Source organism: Berghia stephanieae, chromosome 1 (assembly GCF_034508935.2).
Source record: "Berghia stephanieae isolate SIO BIC M18660-M18661 chromosome 1, UCSD_Bste_1.3, whole genome shotgun sequence".
NCBI lineage: Eukaryota > Metazoa > Mollusca > Gastropoda > Nudibranchia > Aeolidiidae > Berghia > Berghia stephanieae.
The window spans coordinates 117,088,470-117,104,896 of record NC_088360.1 but is presented as its reverse complement, the minus strand read 5'-3'; the positions used below and the strand labels follow the sequence as shown (position 1 = coordinate 117,104,896).

Sequence of the window (16,427 nt, the reverse complement as noted above, 5' to 3'; positions counted from 1 at the left end):
AAGTGAATGTTCAATAAATTGGTTTTAGTGGTGAATGTATCTTTCTGATTTTATAGTAAGATTTATTGCTTCTCTCTACCATTCTCATTCTTTATTAGATTTTCTTTCTTTTATGTTTCTGTTTTTTTTTTCTCAACGTGGTTCTTTATGACCAATTTGATAGTTTTCTGCCATTTTAGTGCATGTCGCTTTGAACAATGTTTTGAGTTCTTTTAAAAATTGAGTTCCTATTGATTCATTAGACTTTCTGTATGGTCAGTCTTTATGTGTGAAGATAAAGATTGTCTTATTGTTTTTATTTTAATAAAATCATTTTGACACAGTGTCATGTGAAAGTAGTGTTCAATATTTATTATAATATGAAACAGCTTATGTCATAAAGTGCTGCTTTAGGATTAATATTTATTTCCTTTTAGGTTTTGTCAAAGCCAAAGACATATCTTACTCCGGCATCGCTAGTTATTCTTGTGATAAAAACTTCCGACTGGTCGGAGTAGATGGGAGGATATGTCAAGCTGATGGTACATGGAGTGATGAAACACCAATTTGTCAGGCTACAACTTGCCAAACGGGAGATCTTGCCAATGGGAGAATTGACTACAAGGATCTGTCTATTGGTTCTATTGTCTCGTGAGTAAACATTCTTATGATAAAAAGATCTTTTTCCATAGTGCGGCCATGTGGTCATGTGATATGACACTCACATTCGGATCAGAAGGTCCTGGGTTTGAGTCCTGCTCTGAGCAGCGCTTAGATGAGTCCTTGGAAAAGGCTCTCTACTCATATTCTCTCATAATACTCAGGTGTAAAATGAGTATCTGGCCATTCACAGTGTTGTTTCTGTCGGAAAAAAATGAAATATCACCTATTACGCGTCATGTCTCGTCCTACATGTTAAGTCAGGCTGTTGGCTAGGGATCCCTTGTAAAGTGCTTTCAACATGTTAAGTGGATATTGCTCTATATAAATGCTAAAGATCCGAACAAGTGTGTATGAAAGGTGCCAGACAAAGCAAGAAAGAAAAATACAAGAAATAAAACCATCCCCAAAAATAAGTCTACCTTGACTGGGGATTGAACCACAGCCCTTTTGTTTACGGTTATAAATAATATATTACTGATTTATTCAAATTTATGCAAAAACTAAAAAGTCAGCCTACATTAGAATTTGCCTAAATGTGACCTGTTGCCCCAAATCTGGCATAAAGTCGGGGTATGATTGGTAGATAATTAGATTTTATGGCAAAATGAAATTCTGGTTTTGAAAAAATCATATTCATTTTATATACTATTACTCATGCTGAACTATTTATTTGAGAGCCTAAATTCATAACTCAATTACAGTAAATAATGAGTGCAATGCTACAGGTCCAGATTTGCAAATAACTGCACAAGTAATGGCATGAGAAAACTGTAAATAAAAAAAAATAAAAAATTAAGTGACAAGTTTTATGTAGATGTTCAACGAGTAAATAGTTTTGTCTCTTCTTTTATTTTGTTAATAACAATCAAGCAGCTAATAGTTATTATCACAATTCAAAGTGACACTAAGCTGCTAGAGGCTGTGGACTGTAAAAAGTAATGAACAAAAATGAATCATTCTCTGCCATCTGTCTGGATTTTAAGTGACGTATTAATGTTTTTGTTATTGACTTTAAAAGGGTTTGAGCCAGAAACGTTCCACTTTTTGTATTTTTTTCTTTTTCAAAACTATTATATCCATTTTTGTTCATTGTTTTGTCAGTTGTTATCACCTACATTTCCATTTATTGATTTTAAAAAATTGATATATAATTCATTATTTAATTTACAAATAAATATTGTTGAACCTCTCCTTTCCACTTTCTGAATTTTTTATTATCATTATAGATATTCCTGTAACAAAGGTTATCAGCTGGTGGGCGACGGTGTCAGAAGATGTCAGTTTGACCTCACCCTTGATGGCGTGGCTCCATTTTGTAATCCTGTCGATTGTGGGAGCTTGCCAATTCCTACAAATGGGGACATAGTGTTCTCAACAAGCAACACACTTTTTGGAACAATAGCAGCATTCACATGTCACACAGGATATTCCATAGATGGTTTAGATAATGTTTACTGTGGTTCTGATGGCAAATGGTCTGGAGCAGTTTCAGAATGCAAGCCAATTCGATGCCCTAAAATTTTGAGAACCATACAAAATGGACACATTCTTGGTTCAGATTTACATTACAAGTCAGTTTTGACATACCACTGCAATGAAGGTTATACTTTGAATGGTCCCAGCAACAGGATATGTCAGGAAGATGGAAGTTGGGATAATCCTGCCCCTACATGTGACATTATCACATGCCCTCCTCCTAGGCTTGCATTTGGTATTCTTTCATCTTTTGACAATTCAGTTGGTTCTACTGTGAGGTATTCCTGCCGAGGAAGTTATCGATTAGAAGGCCCCAAAGAAAGAACATGCTTAGCAGATGGTAATTGGAGTGGTGCAGAGCCTCAGTGTTTAGAAATCAGATGTGCTCTTCCTCCTTCTGTGGAACATACTCAAATTGAATTGATTAATGAAACAGCTATAAAGTATACATGTGACAAAGGCTATGATTTGCAGGGAAGCAATATTAGAGTTTGTGAACGTGATGATATTTGGAATCCAGGTGCTCCCCAATGCATACTATCATATTGTAAAGACTTGTCAGATGTTGCTTTAGAAAACGGTCAAGTTTTATTCAGATCTGCAAAAGTTGGAGATATGGTTGAATATGATTGTAATCCAGGATATAAGATAAAAGGAGAGGAGAAACGAAAATGTTTGACCTCTGGCATATGGGAGGCAGAGGCTCCAACCTGTGAAAAACTGAATTGTGGTCATCCTGGTGTTGTGCAAAATGGACGCGTGGTTGGTTCAGATTACACATACGATGCAATTGTCAGATTCGAATGTAATACGGGCTACACACAAAAAGGTGCAGACAGCGCTCGATGTGAGGAGACAGGATACTGGGAAAATCGATACTCTAATTGTGAAAGAGTTTACTGTCCTGATTTAGATTCAAAAATTGAAAATGGGAAAGCTTATTTTGATTCGACGGCTTACTTGAGTATTGTTGAGTATGTCTGTAAAAGGGGTTTCATCTTGAATGGTGTGAAAGAAAGAGAATGTCTTGATGACGGAAAATGGTCTGATGCAGAGCCAACTTGTATACCTATTGTTTGTCCCACTCCAGAAGTTGTTCAGAATGGGATTCTTATTGGAGGGAAGGATGCTTATGGCTATGGTGATGAAATAGAATATGAGTGTGAAATAGGACATTATCTTCATGGTAAACCTACTCGCCGGTGTACAAAAGAAGCCAAGTGGACAGAATGGATTCCAAAATGTTACGATATTCAATGTCCAGAGCCACCAGTTTTAGAAAATGGTGATTTTATAGGTGACTCTGCCAATTATAAATCAGTACTGAAGTTTTATTGTTTTGAGGGATATAAACTCATCGGAGATCAAGAAATAACTTGTGAAGCTGATGGCCAGTGGTCAGGATCTGGAATAACCCCTGAATGTGAGCGTGTTATGTGTGGCTCACCCCCAGTAATTGACAATGCATACCCTGATCAGACTATATATCTTCACTATGGCACCCTCATTCAATATTCGTGCATTACAGGCTACACCCCAAGTGGAAATGACCTAACCAAATGTTTAGCCAATGCGACATGGTCTGAAATTGACTTTTCCTGTACAATTGTTTCTTGTCCCCCTTTTAGCAAATTTGACATACCCCATGGAATATTTGAAGCAGATTCTTTCAACTATAAAGCCACCGTTGATTTTTCCTGTGAAGAAGGCTATAGATTAAGTGGTGACAGTGCTGTAGAATGTGAATCCAGTGGAGCTTGGAGTTCTGCTCTACCAACTTGTAATATTATCCAATGCCTATCTCTGGGAACAATTGATTATGGGTCCATACTGGTAGATTCAAATGATTTTGGAAGCATTGCCAACATATCATGTGACCTAGGTTATATTCTCAAGGGGTCGTCCAGACTTATTTGCCTTAGTTCTGGATTTTGGAATGATTCTCTTCCACTTTGTGAGATTGTTTCATGTCCAGTGCCACCAGAAGTTAAAAATGGGCATTTGTTGAATTCAGATGGACCATATGTATTCGACTTAAGGTTTGAATATGTCTGTAATTTTGGTTATGAGTTACAGGGAGCCAATGTCCTTAGATGTACAGAGTTTGGAGCATATGATAACCCAGCACCCATTTGTCAGAGAATTGCATGCCCTGAAGTTGAGGACTTACCTTTTGGAAATTATGAGTGGGTGAATGAGACATTTATTTTGTACTCGTGTAATTCTGGATATTATTTAGTTGGAGTTGCCTTACGTGAGTGTGCCTTAGGTGGATCGTGGAGTAGTCCTGCTCCAGTGTGTCAACCAGTGCCTTGTCCATCACCACCAAGTATTGATAATGGGAAAGTTATCGGTTCTATATTTAGTTTTGGTGAATTTGTAGAGTATAGGTGTAACAAAGGCCATAATCTTATTGGCTCCCCAACCAGTGAATGCCAGGCAGATGGAACTTGGAGTGAGAAAAACGCTCAGTGCCTGCCTGTGAATTGTGGAGAACCAGAGGATAATTTTCAAAATGGCTATATTGATGGTGATGTTTACACGTACTTACATACAATAGAATATGTATGTCTGCCTGGATTTGAACTTCAAGGTCATAACAATAGAACTTGTAGAAAAGATGGTGAATGGAGTCGTACTACACCAACATGCATCAGGCAAAGCTGTAGCCCACCAGAGCCCATACCTAATGGATCATTTTTTGGCGATAGTTACCTGTTTGAATCAGTAATTTCATATGACTGTTTTCTCGGCTTTTATCTGGTTGGTGAGCAAACTCGGACATGTGAAAGCAGTCTTACTTGGAGTGGATCAAATCCTGTCTGTGCACGTATATCTTGTCCTCCTCCCAGTGACGTGATTAATGGACACATTGATGGAGATTCATACTTGTATGAAGATGTCGTTCAAATATCTTGCAATAGAGGCTATAGGATGGAAGGATCTGCCTCCAGGACTTGTCAGGCTGATAAGTCTTGGTCTGGTGTTGCTTCAGTTTGTTCCAAAATATATTGCCCAGTGCCTCCTCCTCAATTACAGAATGGACTGAGTGATTATGAAGTTGGAACTGAATTTGTTGTAGATGATACTGTGACCTACTTTTGTATTGAAGGTTATATTATGAATGGCACTGGCCAGAAAATATGTGAATCTTCTGGAAAGTGGTCAAGCAATTTCATCCAATGCTATGCCATATCATGTCCTCTTGTGTCTGGTATAGATAATGGAGCTTTCTATTCAGATTCTCCTGAGAGTCAGTTTACTTTTGGGTCTTCATTATTCTTTTCATGTAACCAAGGATTTAGTTTGGTGGGAAGTTCTTCAATTGAATGTCAGTCCTCTGGAAAATGGAGTGAAGGTATTCCAAGTTGTGCAGTTATTGAATGTGAAAAGTTAGAAATAGAAAATGGTTTTACTCAGTTACTTCCGGACAGTGCATTGGATGCAGTTTTCAACAGAGAAAAAGGAAAACTTTACGCAGGTGATAATGTTTTAATTCAATGTAATATTGGATATGAGGTCAAAGGTACTACCAATGCAAGTTGTTCCATCAAAGGAAAGTGGAAGTCAGGATTTGGTTCATGTCGTCGAATCCAATGTCCAGAGCCAACAATATTAAATGGGATTGTGAGAGAAGGTCCATTTTTCTACACTGATGAAATACAAATCTCTTGCAATAGAGGCTACCAGCTTGAAGGTGCTGCCTTAAGGACTTGTCAGGCTGATCATTCTTGGTCTGGTGTTAATTCAGTTTGTACCAAAATATATTGTCCTGTCCCACCACCCCAGTTACGAAACGGTCTTAATGATTATGAGTCTGGAAATGTGTACGGTGTGGATGACACTGTGACTTACTTTTGTGCTGAAGGGCATGTCATGAACGGCACTGGACAGAGAATTTGTGAATCATCTGGAGCATGGGCCACCAACTTTCTCAAGTGCTATGCCATATCTTGCCCTGCTGTACCCACTTTTGAAAATGGAGTTTTTAATTCAGACTTCCCACAAAGTCCTTTTACTTATCCCTCTTCATTGTACTTCTCGTGCAACACTGGATTCCGTTTAGATGGGAGTTCCCCAATACTGTGTGGTTCGTCTGGGAAATGGAGTGAAGCAATTCCATGGTGTTCTATCATTGAATGTGAAACTTTGACTGTAGAAAATAGTGTGTTACAACTACAGCCTGATGGGGGACTTGATGCAGTATTTGTAAGAGAAGATGGAAAGTTTTACGCAGGTGACAATGTTCTTGTTCAATGCAACCCTGGTTATGAAATTAGTGGAGATATAAATGCCATATGCTCTGTGGAAGGTTTATGGTTGACTGCAAGTTATTGCAATCCTGTCATTTGCATTGCTCCGGAAATCCAAGGTGCTCAATTCTCAAAAGACTCAGAAACTTACAAGAATAAGATAAAAGTTAGTTGTGATGAAGGTCTGGATCTAATTGGGCATGATGAATTGACTTGTGGTGCAGATAGAAATTGGGTTGAACGCTTGCCAAGGTGTGAACTGTTAGCTTGTGGCTCCCCACCTAAAGTGGACAATGCTGTGTTAAAAGGAGAAAGCTTTAATTTAGGGGATGTCGTCAACTATGAATGTAAGGCTGGATATGAATTAGTTGGGAATAGTCTCCTGACTTGTGGTCCGAATAACCAGTGGCTTGGTTCTTATCCAGTGTGTGCTAAACTAAACTGCGGACAGCCAGTGCCATTGCCAAATTCATACATTGATGTCAGTAGCACAAACTTTCAATCAACTGCAACAATCAATTGTCTTGATGGATATGTACTGGAAGGAAGTAGTCAAACTGCTTGTGGAGTCAATCAGGTATGGGAATTTGACCCTGGAAGTAGATGTACCCCTGTGGAATGTGGCAATCCTCCTGAAATTCCTAATGGCTCTGTAGTGCCAGATGGGACGACATTTGGATCTGTGGCTGTATACACATGTGATACTGGTCATGTGATTGAAGGAACTAGCTCTATGTATTGTGATTCAGATGGTCAGTGGGGATACCAGGTTCCATCCTGTTCTCCAGTGAGCTGCTCTTCAGATCCTACTCAAGTTGCCCATGCAACTTATTCTAAGACTGGATCTTTTTATAAAGATGTTGTACAGTACACATGTGACAAAGGTTTCACGTTTAATGACCTATCGGCAACTACTCTTACTTGTGGAGATATGGGTAGTTGGAAAGGAAAGGTTTCAGACTGTATTGTCATTGACTGTGGACTCCCACCGAAGTATGAAAATGCAATTTCAACTTATAAGCTCACTACATATTCGAGCACTCTTTCATATGCTTGTATATTAGGTTATGAATCAAGTGCAACAAAAATTTTTACATGCAGTGATGATGGTATTTGGGAAGGAGATAAGTTTGAGTGTATGAAAAAGAATTGTTTAAATTATCCTGATCTGAGTAATGGAGATTATACCCAAGGAAATGGAACACTTTACGAAGACCAGATATTTTATGCGTGTTTCAAAGGATATGAGAGCACAGGCCCAGATCATATAAAATGTACATCAGAGGGTAAATGGACAAATCCATATTGCGCAGCTGTAGACTGCTTAGATCCACCTGAAATAAGTCATGGCCAATACCAATTAGACTCAACTACATATGAGTCAGAAGCGAAATATTTATGTGATGCTGGATACGTCTTGGCAGGCAAGTCAACGATTGAATGTTTAGATACAGGGGTTTGGTCGCCCACACAAGCATTGTGTAAACCAATGAACTGTCATGATCCACCAGTTGTAGATAATGCTGATGTTCGATTCAATACAACTCTTTACAAAGATATAGCTACATACTCTTGTGAAGTTGGCTTTACTGCTAGTTCTTCCTTGTCATTGTCGTGTGGTGATAAAGGCCAATGGATTGGTGATGTGCCAAAATGTGAAATAGTTTCTTGCCCTTTACCAGTGGCACCTGTTAATGGTTTTGTTGATTATTCAGATACTACCTACTCATCCATTGCTATCTACAGTTGTGATGTAGGGAATAAATTGATTGGGCAAAATAGTCTAACCTGCCTGAAAAATGGAACTTGGTCTAATGAAGCACCAAAATGCTTGGCTTTAGATTGCTCCCAACCTGAGAGTATTGAAAATGGAAAAGTGACACTATCAGGTACTCATTTTGGAGGTTGGGCATATTATACATGCTTGGAAGGTTACAACCTTGAGGGATATCACAGCATAATGTGCAATGAGAATGGTTTTTGGAATCACTCAGCACCCAAGTGCAAAATTGTTGATTGTAAAATCCCACCTTTAATTGCATTTGGCAATGTTGACTATGATAAAACAACATTCTATTCGAAAGCATCTTACAATTGTAAAAATGGATACTCACTCATTGGAAATAGGGACTCGATCTGTCAGGTTGATGGTCAATGGTCAAGTGATGAAAAGAGAGAATGCAAACTGATCACTTGTGCTCATCCACCTCTTTTGGAAAATGGTTTACTTGTAAGCTACAGTGAAACATTTGGGTCTCGAGCAGTGTACAGATGCCTGTCTGATTACAAACCACAGACATTGAGTATTTTGACTTGTGGTGAAACTGGTACATGGAATGGAAAATTGCAGTATTGTAATAAAAAGCAGTGTCCCAAACCATACGAAATTGTCAACGGGGGATTTTTTCATGATGGGGAACTTTCTGTCGATACAGTTGTTTCCTACTATTGTGACCAGGGTTATGATTTGATTGGGTCAAGTGATATCATTTGCACTGATGAAGAGGTATGGTCACCTCAACCTCCTTTCTGCAATCCGTTGACATGTCCACTATTGTCAGCGGTGCCATTTTCAATTTTGTCCCAGGACCAAGAAGCAAGATTTAATTCTATTGCAACATTCAAATGTCAAGAAGGATATCAAATGGCCAGTCAAAATGATCCAGAGTCAGTTGAAGCTGTTTTTGTGTGCGGTGAAAATGGTCAGTGGGAAGGGGATGGATTTAAATGTAGTCCTGTGACCTGTCCATTTTACCCACCTGTAATAGATCATTCTAAATATGAATTGACAAATGGGAATGAATACAACTCAAGGGCTATTTATACCTGTGACATTGGTTACATCATGAAAAATGAGCATTCTGTATTGTGTCACCTAGATGGTCAGTGGAGTTCATCCTTTCTCCCAGAATGTGAAATTATTTCGTGTGGAATCCCCCCAGATGTAGAAGGAGCCAGTTATATAGATAACAGTTTTACTTATGGATCCCTCATTACCTACTCCTGCAATCAACATTACAACCTGGTCGGTAAAAATTCTATTCGATGTTTGTCTGATGGAAGCTGGACACCTGTATCATTTACCTGTAATAGTGAGTATATATTTACATTTTTAAAAATTTGAATAATTTCCAATTTTTCTCAGATATCTTTTTTTTCCTAGATATGTTTTAAGCAATTTAAATCCTTTTTTTCTTGACAGCGTTCATATGATAAAACCACTGTGTCAGCAAGTCGGATTAAAATGTATAACAGTTGGCACTTTTAGAATTTCTGAGCTGAAAAATGTTTGACCTTAATAACGTTTAAAGATTCTTTTTAACCATCAAGTATGTAGAGAAGTATTTATTTATTCATTTACTTTTCCATCCCCAAAATCAGCCATTAAGTGTCATACTTTGGCCGTTCCTGAGAATGGTAGAATGCTGAATTCCCTTGATGATATATCCACTCATGGATCTGTTGTGAATTTTGCTTGTGATGATGGCTTTATTTTGATTGGGCCTATGGCTGTCACTTGCCTCAAATCAGGAGAATGGGATCTACCACCACCCAAGTGTCAAAGAGTTAATGGTTAGTTATGTTGTGTTTATCAACACTATATGTGTTTCTTACTGGAAATGAAAATATAATGTTTTTGCGGACTTTTTGGAATTAAAAAAATAATTTTTAAAAATATTGTTGATACCTTTGTAACTCATTGTTTCATTGTTTAATGGATAAAATAATCTCTTTATACTTTCCCTTTTGTTTGATTGTTTTTTGAGATTATTCATCATATCCTTATGTAGCTCTTTGTTTCAATTGAAAGTTAAATGCTCTTAGTTTATTTGAACCCTTTCATTCTTTGATATAATATGGTCTAATCTACTTTGGTCCTTTAAACTTATTGTAAAAGATAATTTTTACACAAGAGATAATGTGTGTTATTAATCCTTTGTTAGCATTTTATGAGTTCTCAAAATGAAGGCCACCCACAGAACTCTAAATTTCTTTCAGGTTTTTGTGAAGAATCTATCTCAATGGCTCATGCTGCACCTTCACCACCGGGTAAATTTCCAGGGGATGAAATCTCAGTTAAATGTAAAGATGGCTTCATTGGTGCAGGGGATATGTCATCCAGATGTCAACATGACGGATCTTGGCTTATTCCAGCTGGGACATGCCAACGTGAGTCTCTCATTTTTTTCCCTACCATCCCTATTGTGTTGCGTATTAAAATTATGAGAGTTGCTCTGCACAAAAAACTTATGTAAACTGAGATGTTATTTTATGCTTTGAATGGGGGTCCCAATAGCTCAGATGGTAGAGCACTTGGTCCACACGCAAAGGGAAGTTGAGATTCTTTTCTGATAACCCCCCATCCACCCAGCAGTGTTTGGCTAGTGAGGTTTGTTCGATCTGGAGCAAAGTACTTTGCTAGTGTTCTATCCAAAGGGTAACAAGCAAATGCTATGGTCCATTTCTCACTATAGGAACCGGGATAAACTCTGGCTCCATGGGCTCTGAAAAACTTTTTAAAAATTAATGCCTGAATACTAAATGGCTAGGAATGAAAACCATCTATTATACACATTATGGAAATTAGGTGGATCCAGCTTTTATTTCAGGTTTGATGATTTAAACATGCAGTTACTTGCAATAACTTCCAGACAGTTTAATACATACTTACCTATCCGTGGCTGGCATTTGTATGCATGTTACCTAGCATATGCCTTCACGACAATCTATCATCTGCCTCCTTTATGTACTCAAGAGTTTTTAGGGATGTTGCTTGTTGACAGCCTCAAGCTATTCAGAAATGTCAACCTCTGACGACCACGAGCTCTTTTTCCTTCTATGTAGCCACTTTTTTTCAATGTGCCCTCGTCGCCACACATGGCCAAGAAAGCCTATTTGCCTTTTTCTGATGATTTTCACAATCTGGATGGGTTTCTCTACTCTATGCAAAACTTCATTTGTTATTCTTTCTGACCATTTGATATTTAGCAGTCTTCTGAAAGTCTTTTGAAAGCTTCTAGGTGGTTTGGACATTTCTTTCACACGCTTAGAGGAGAGATGAGAGAATGTTTGTTTGGATCACCTTGACTTGAGTTTCGTGATTAATTTAACATTGGTGGCATAGAGGACTGGTCTTAGATTGTGGAATGCGTTTTTAGCAATCGCAATTCTTTGTTTTATTTCTACAAAATGTCTAGCATCATTGGTGGTGGTTTCACCGAGATATTTAAACTTTTTAACTGGTTTGATAATTTCCCCTTTGCTGGTTAGGTGAAAATATTAAATCTTGATTTTGTTTGCTAACAAGCATGCACTTGGTTTTATTCATATTCAGAAAAAGTCTCAAGTCTCTTCGCTTCGCTACTAATCGGATGTGTAAGCCATAAGAACTGCATCGTCCGCATACCTTAGGTTCGTCAAATTCTCACCTCCCACACAGATGCCTGGTATATCTTCAATTTCATGGAAGATTATTTCAGTGTACATGTTGAAAAGGTCTGGCGATAAAACTCATCCTTGCCTCACAGCTTTTTTACTATAAAAAAAAACCTGAGGTCTCATCGTCCAATCTTACACATGTTGTTTGGTTCCAGTACAAATTTTTCACGAAGCAGAGGTCATAATGCTCTATTCCAATGGATGTGAGAACATCAAAAAGTTCTTTATGTTTAACCAGGTCGAAGGCTTTTGAATAGTCCACTAAGCAGAGGTACAGGCATTTTTGTTTCTCAATAGGCCTTTGTAATATTGTTTTTAATGTGAAGATGGCATTCACAGCACCTTTGTCTTTCACGAAGCTGAATTGCTCCCTAACAATCTCTGGTGAAATCTCATTTCTCACTCTTTTCATTATGATGTGTTGTCTTTGTGATCTGGCTCATGATGTTGATCACAATCTATTGCACCTGCTTTTTTGGGATTGTAATAAATTGGGACTGTCTCAGCTCATTTGGTACGATGCCTGTGTTGTAGATCATATTAAAAACATTTGTCAGTATGTCTATTCCTCCATCGCCCAGTACATCCAAAAGCTCAATTGAAATGTTTTCATGTCCAACTTTTCCTTTCTTCATTTGTTTGCAAGTGACCTCTACTTCATCTCTCATGATTGTTGTACCACTGCCGTTGTCTGGCAAGTCTTTAGGGGTCGTGTCCCTGTCATTGTCTGCTTAAAGATTTTCTATATACTGTGCTCACCGATGTAAAATCGCATCGTGATTGCTCATGATTATGTTTCATGTTTATGTTAAGTTGAATACAGCTGTTTTAAAATGAATGTTATCCAATTTGAGCAATATCTGTTATGATTTAAATAATGCTGAGAGGCAATCACACGATTAATTACAATTCATTGTCAAGTTGTATCACACAATGATATTATTATTTAAGATGATATAACCAGGATTGAATATAAAAGAAATAAAAATCATTAAAATATGATCCAAAATGAATGACTGTCAGATTTTGGATTTTTCTTCCAATTTAATTGTTGCTAACACTCTTTGCCTCAAGATTGTCCCCCTTCCCACTTTCTATGCTTATGCAGTTTTTATCAAGCTGTGAGTGGGTATCTGGCTCTGTACGATTTGGCATAAGGTGCATTGGATAGACTGGTGTCTTATCCAAAGGGTGGCAAACAATTGCAATTGATTAACAGTATAAAAGTAATCGGGATTAACTCAAGTTCAGTGGGATTACTTTTTGATTGTTTACAGGTATTTCATGTGGAAGGCCCGATTCTTATGACAGAAGGAATGTGAGAGTTTTTGGCCGTAACTTTTTGTATGGGGACAATGTTCGTTACATGTGTCGCTATGGATTCTCTCCTGTGCACAACCCACCTGTTCTAGAATGTTTGTCTACAGGCCAGTGGAACAGAAATGCATCTTGCATAGGTAAGATTGTCTCATGGCCTCAGTTTTTAAAGAAGTAAATTTTGCTTACAATTTATTTAGCGCTTTATGATATTATTTTGTCAATTTTAAAAACTAAATCCATCAGTGTTCATAAATATGACTTTCTTTAATAGAAGAATATGAAGTGACAAGCTACCATATTCATGACATAGAAAGATAAGAAACTAAGACACCATTTCCTGCATTTGAAACATGTTTGTCGTTATTTAAATGTAATCATTGTTCTCACAAGTATGGAAAATTATGGTTATTAGCACTAACACTAATACATAAATGATAGTGCAGCTGGTGAGACTATAATTCGTTTCACTGTAATTCATTTCAATGGTTACAGGTCATTTAAAAACAGAACAGTTTTTGTTGTTTTGTTGGGATTTTTTAAAACATGTCAATGAGGTAGACCTGAAACTGATATGGAGTAGACATGATACTTATTTAAAAACTGTTTATCTATGCCAAGTAAAATGCTAAATTAATATGTTAATGTAAACTTAATGCACATTGCCTATTTGTCTCTGACACTCCCAATCTAGAGCTTTGTATAAAGTAAGCTCAAGACTATTTGCAAGCTGGCGTTGGGATTAGTATGCAATCCTCGCATTGTAAACTGACTTGAGTTTGATTTCCTGTTAGGCCAATTATTTGTCATACCCCATCACGCACCCCCTCCAACTACTCAACCATTAATAGTTGGCTTGGTCTCATTAAAATCAGGCCCAAAAGTATTTCACCTTAAATTCAGTCAATCAATTGTCATAGTTCTTTTGTGCTACAGAATCTGGGATAAGCACCCGTTCCACCATATTAAAAAAATAAATCAATAATTAAATGTTAAAATTACTGCACTGGGACATATGTCATAGCTGAGCTGGACAACATTTACTTTAATAAACGGAATTGCAAAAAAAATGAGTATGTTCATGTATATTACTCATTTCCATATTTTTACTACACTCATGTGTATCATATATTATTATATCCCTACATCTGGTCATGTGAAATTAAATATCCATTCATAGAGTATGAGTCACCTAATACTTACATATTTTCCTTCACTGTCCTTCACATCACACTAGAGTCTTACTCAATGACACAATGCTGGGACCAGAGATTGTTATCATTGGTACCCATCCGGTAAATGACCATGCTCAAAGTTACTTGCTTTTGTTAACAAGTTGTTATTATTTGTGAATAGCAATAAATTAATGTATATTATTTCCACAGAATATATTTGATTTACAGGCATTTGTCCTTCCAGAGGATAACTATCATGCTATTTCCTTTGGACTGCCCCTTTAGCTCCTGCATCCCTTAAAAGATTATGAGTCTTGCAGGAAACAATGTAATAATCAAACATGATAAAAGAAAACTTTAAAAATTGTGGGTATATTGTTCTTCATGGTTCTTGTCCTCAATTTTTTACAGCTCAATGCAAGCAGAAGTGTGAGAATGGAGGCTGGTGTCTGGGTCTAAACAGATGTAAATGTATGCCAGGATGGGCAGGATTCAAATGTCATCTACGTGAGTATCTCATATTTTTGTTTGATTTCTTTTGATTGATTATGTTATTAAGTCGAGTCACCTGCATGTGCTATTCTACAAGCTGTGAACAAACAATGAATATACCAGCTTTAAAAAAGAGTAAAATACCAATTCATGAACATTTCGTTATCAATACACTTCTTCAACCAATAACAAAAATACATTACCGTAATACATACATCGCTTAAACTCCAGACCGATGACAGAGAAATATTTGGCACTGATGACTGCAAGTAAGGGGATCTTGAAATGTAAACAAATGGGATATGTGTTGTATAACTGAAAAAAGCGTAATACGCCATTATAATGAAATATCGCTATCTTTTTGAACATATAAACTTCCTCAAACTATTCAGTTTTATGTTGCCAGGGATAACATAAAGAGAAATTTCTAGACAGAAATATTTTCCATACTTTGAGACTCCAACTCATTTATAGAAAAACTCAACAAGTCATATTTTTACACTTAAAGGTTATATTAGTAACTCAAAAAAATGTACAATAAATTATGACAACCATTGTTGTGGTTAAATTGTTATATAGGAATATGATTGGAAAAAAGGTGCATAAAGTAGTGCATGATTAAGAATCTTTTTTTTTTTTTTTGGTCAAACCAAAGGCTGCTCAAAAAGTACTTTTTTTTAGCCCCTGCATCTTTTTAACGCATTTTTAAAAATATGCAAGTGGTGCAGGAATTCTCACTACAACACCATATTCATGTCGTGAGCCTTTATCTCTTTTATCTTTACGTACGTATTGATCTTTCAAGAACTGGTGTGCAATTTAATTCACTAGTTTTCTTTCTCACTTCTTTGGGTGTAATAATAGTAGATTCTTTCATCATTTCTCTTAATAATCATACATGTTTGCTTCAGTAAATCTTTATTTATGATAGTTTCTTTTTAAAAATGTCCATTTGAAGGATCATTTAAATTTATTTAAAATAGATTGACATCATTGTAAAGTGAAATAATTATACTCTTCTTTCCTTATGGTAAATAGCAATAAAATTTCTTCTATTGAAAAGAAAATGGAAAACCTCTCTACAGTATTATTGTTGTTGTTTGTCTATTGTGTACTATGGAGCTGGTACAATTGTGTTTCATTTGAGTCTTTCCCTTTAGTTGTAGTATGCGAGGCTTCAGGAATCTCTTTTATATTAAAGCTATATCCTTACGCACCCATACAAACATTTATTTTACACAATCGTAATCTGGCCATTTTTAAATGTGTCTGTCTTTCAGCTATTTGTATTTTCCCATGTTTGCATGGAGGGCAATGCGAGGGTCCATACAAATGCAAGTGTCCACATGGATATCAGGGATCGAGATGTGAGAGAGGTAAATACCAAGAAAATACTATTTTGTTTCAAAGGCATAGACAATCCATGTTATAGGTACTATCAAAGGCTAATTTTGTGCTTTTGTATATCAATCTATTTGTTATTATTTCAATTCTTTGTTTTCTTTTAATATAAGAAAAGTTTATGAATGAAGGTGTAACCATTGACCTTTTATTGGGAAGATTGTGAATCCATATCTTGATTGTAATAATTCATGTTTTTGCTAGTTCATTCAGTACAGTGATATGGCATAAA

General features: G+C 36.7%; 1 protein-coding gene across 3 annotated transcripts in view; it reads left to right on the top strand.

Moving 5' to 3' along the window:
• Positions 1–16,427, top strand: part of LOC144962868 (sushi, von Willebrand factor type A, EGF and pentraxin domain-containing protein 1-like) — a 71,678-nt gene that overhangs the window by 52,710 nt on the left and 2,541 nt on the right. For all 3 annotated transcript variants that reach the window (XM_078896224.1, XM_078896225.1, XM_078896226.1), the window contains 7 exons: positions 417–630; positions 1,869–9,463; positions 9,753–9,944; positions 10,371–10,541; positions 13,088–13,267; positions 14,714–14,809; positions 16,075–16,170. In XM_078896224.1, coding sequence (XP_078752350.1) covers positions 417–630; positions 1,869–9,463; positions 9,753–9,944; positions 10,371–10,541; positions 13,088–13,267; positions 14,714–14,809; positions 16,075–16,170 — 8,544 coding nt within the window. The remainder of the gene's footprint in view (positions 1–416; positions 631–1,868; positions 9,464–9,752; positions 9,945–10,370; positions 10,542–13,087; positions 13,268–14,713; positions 14,810–16,074; positions 16,171–16,427) is intronic.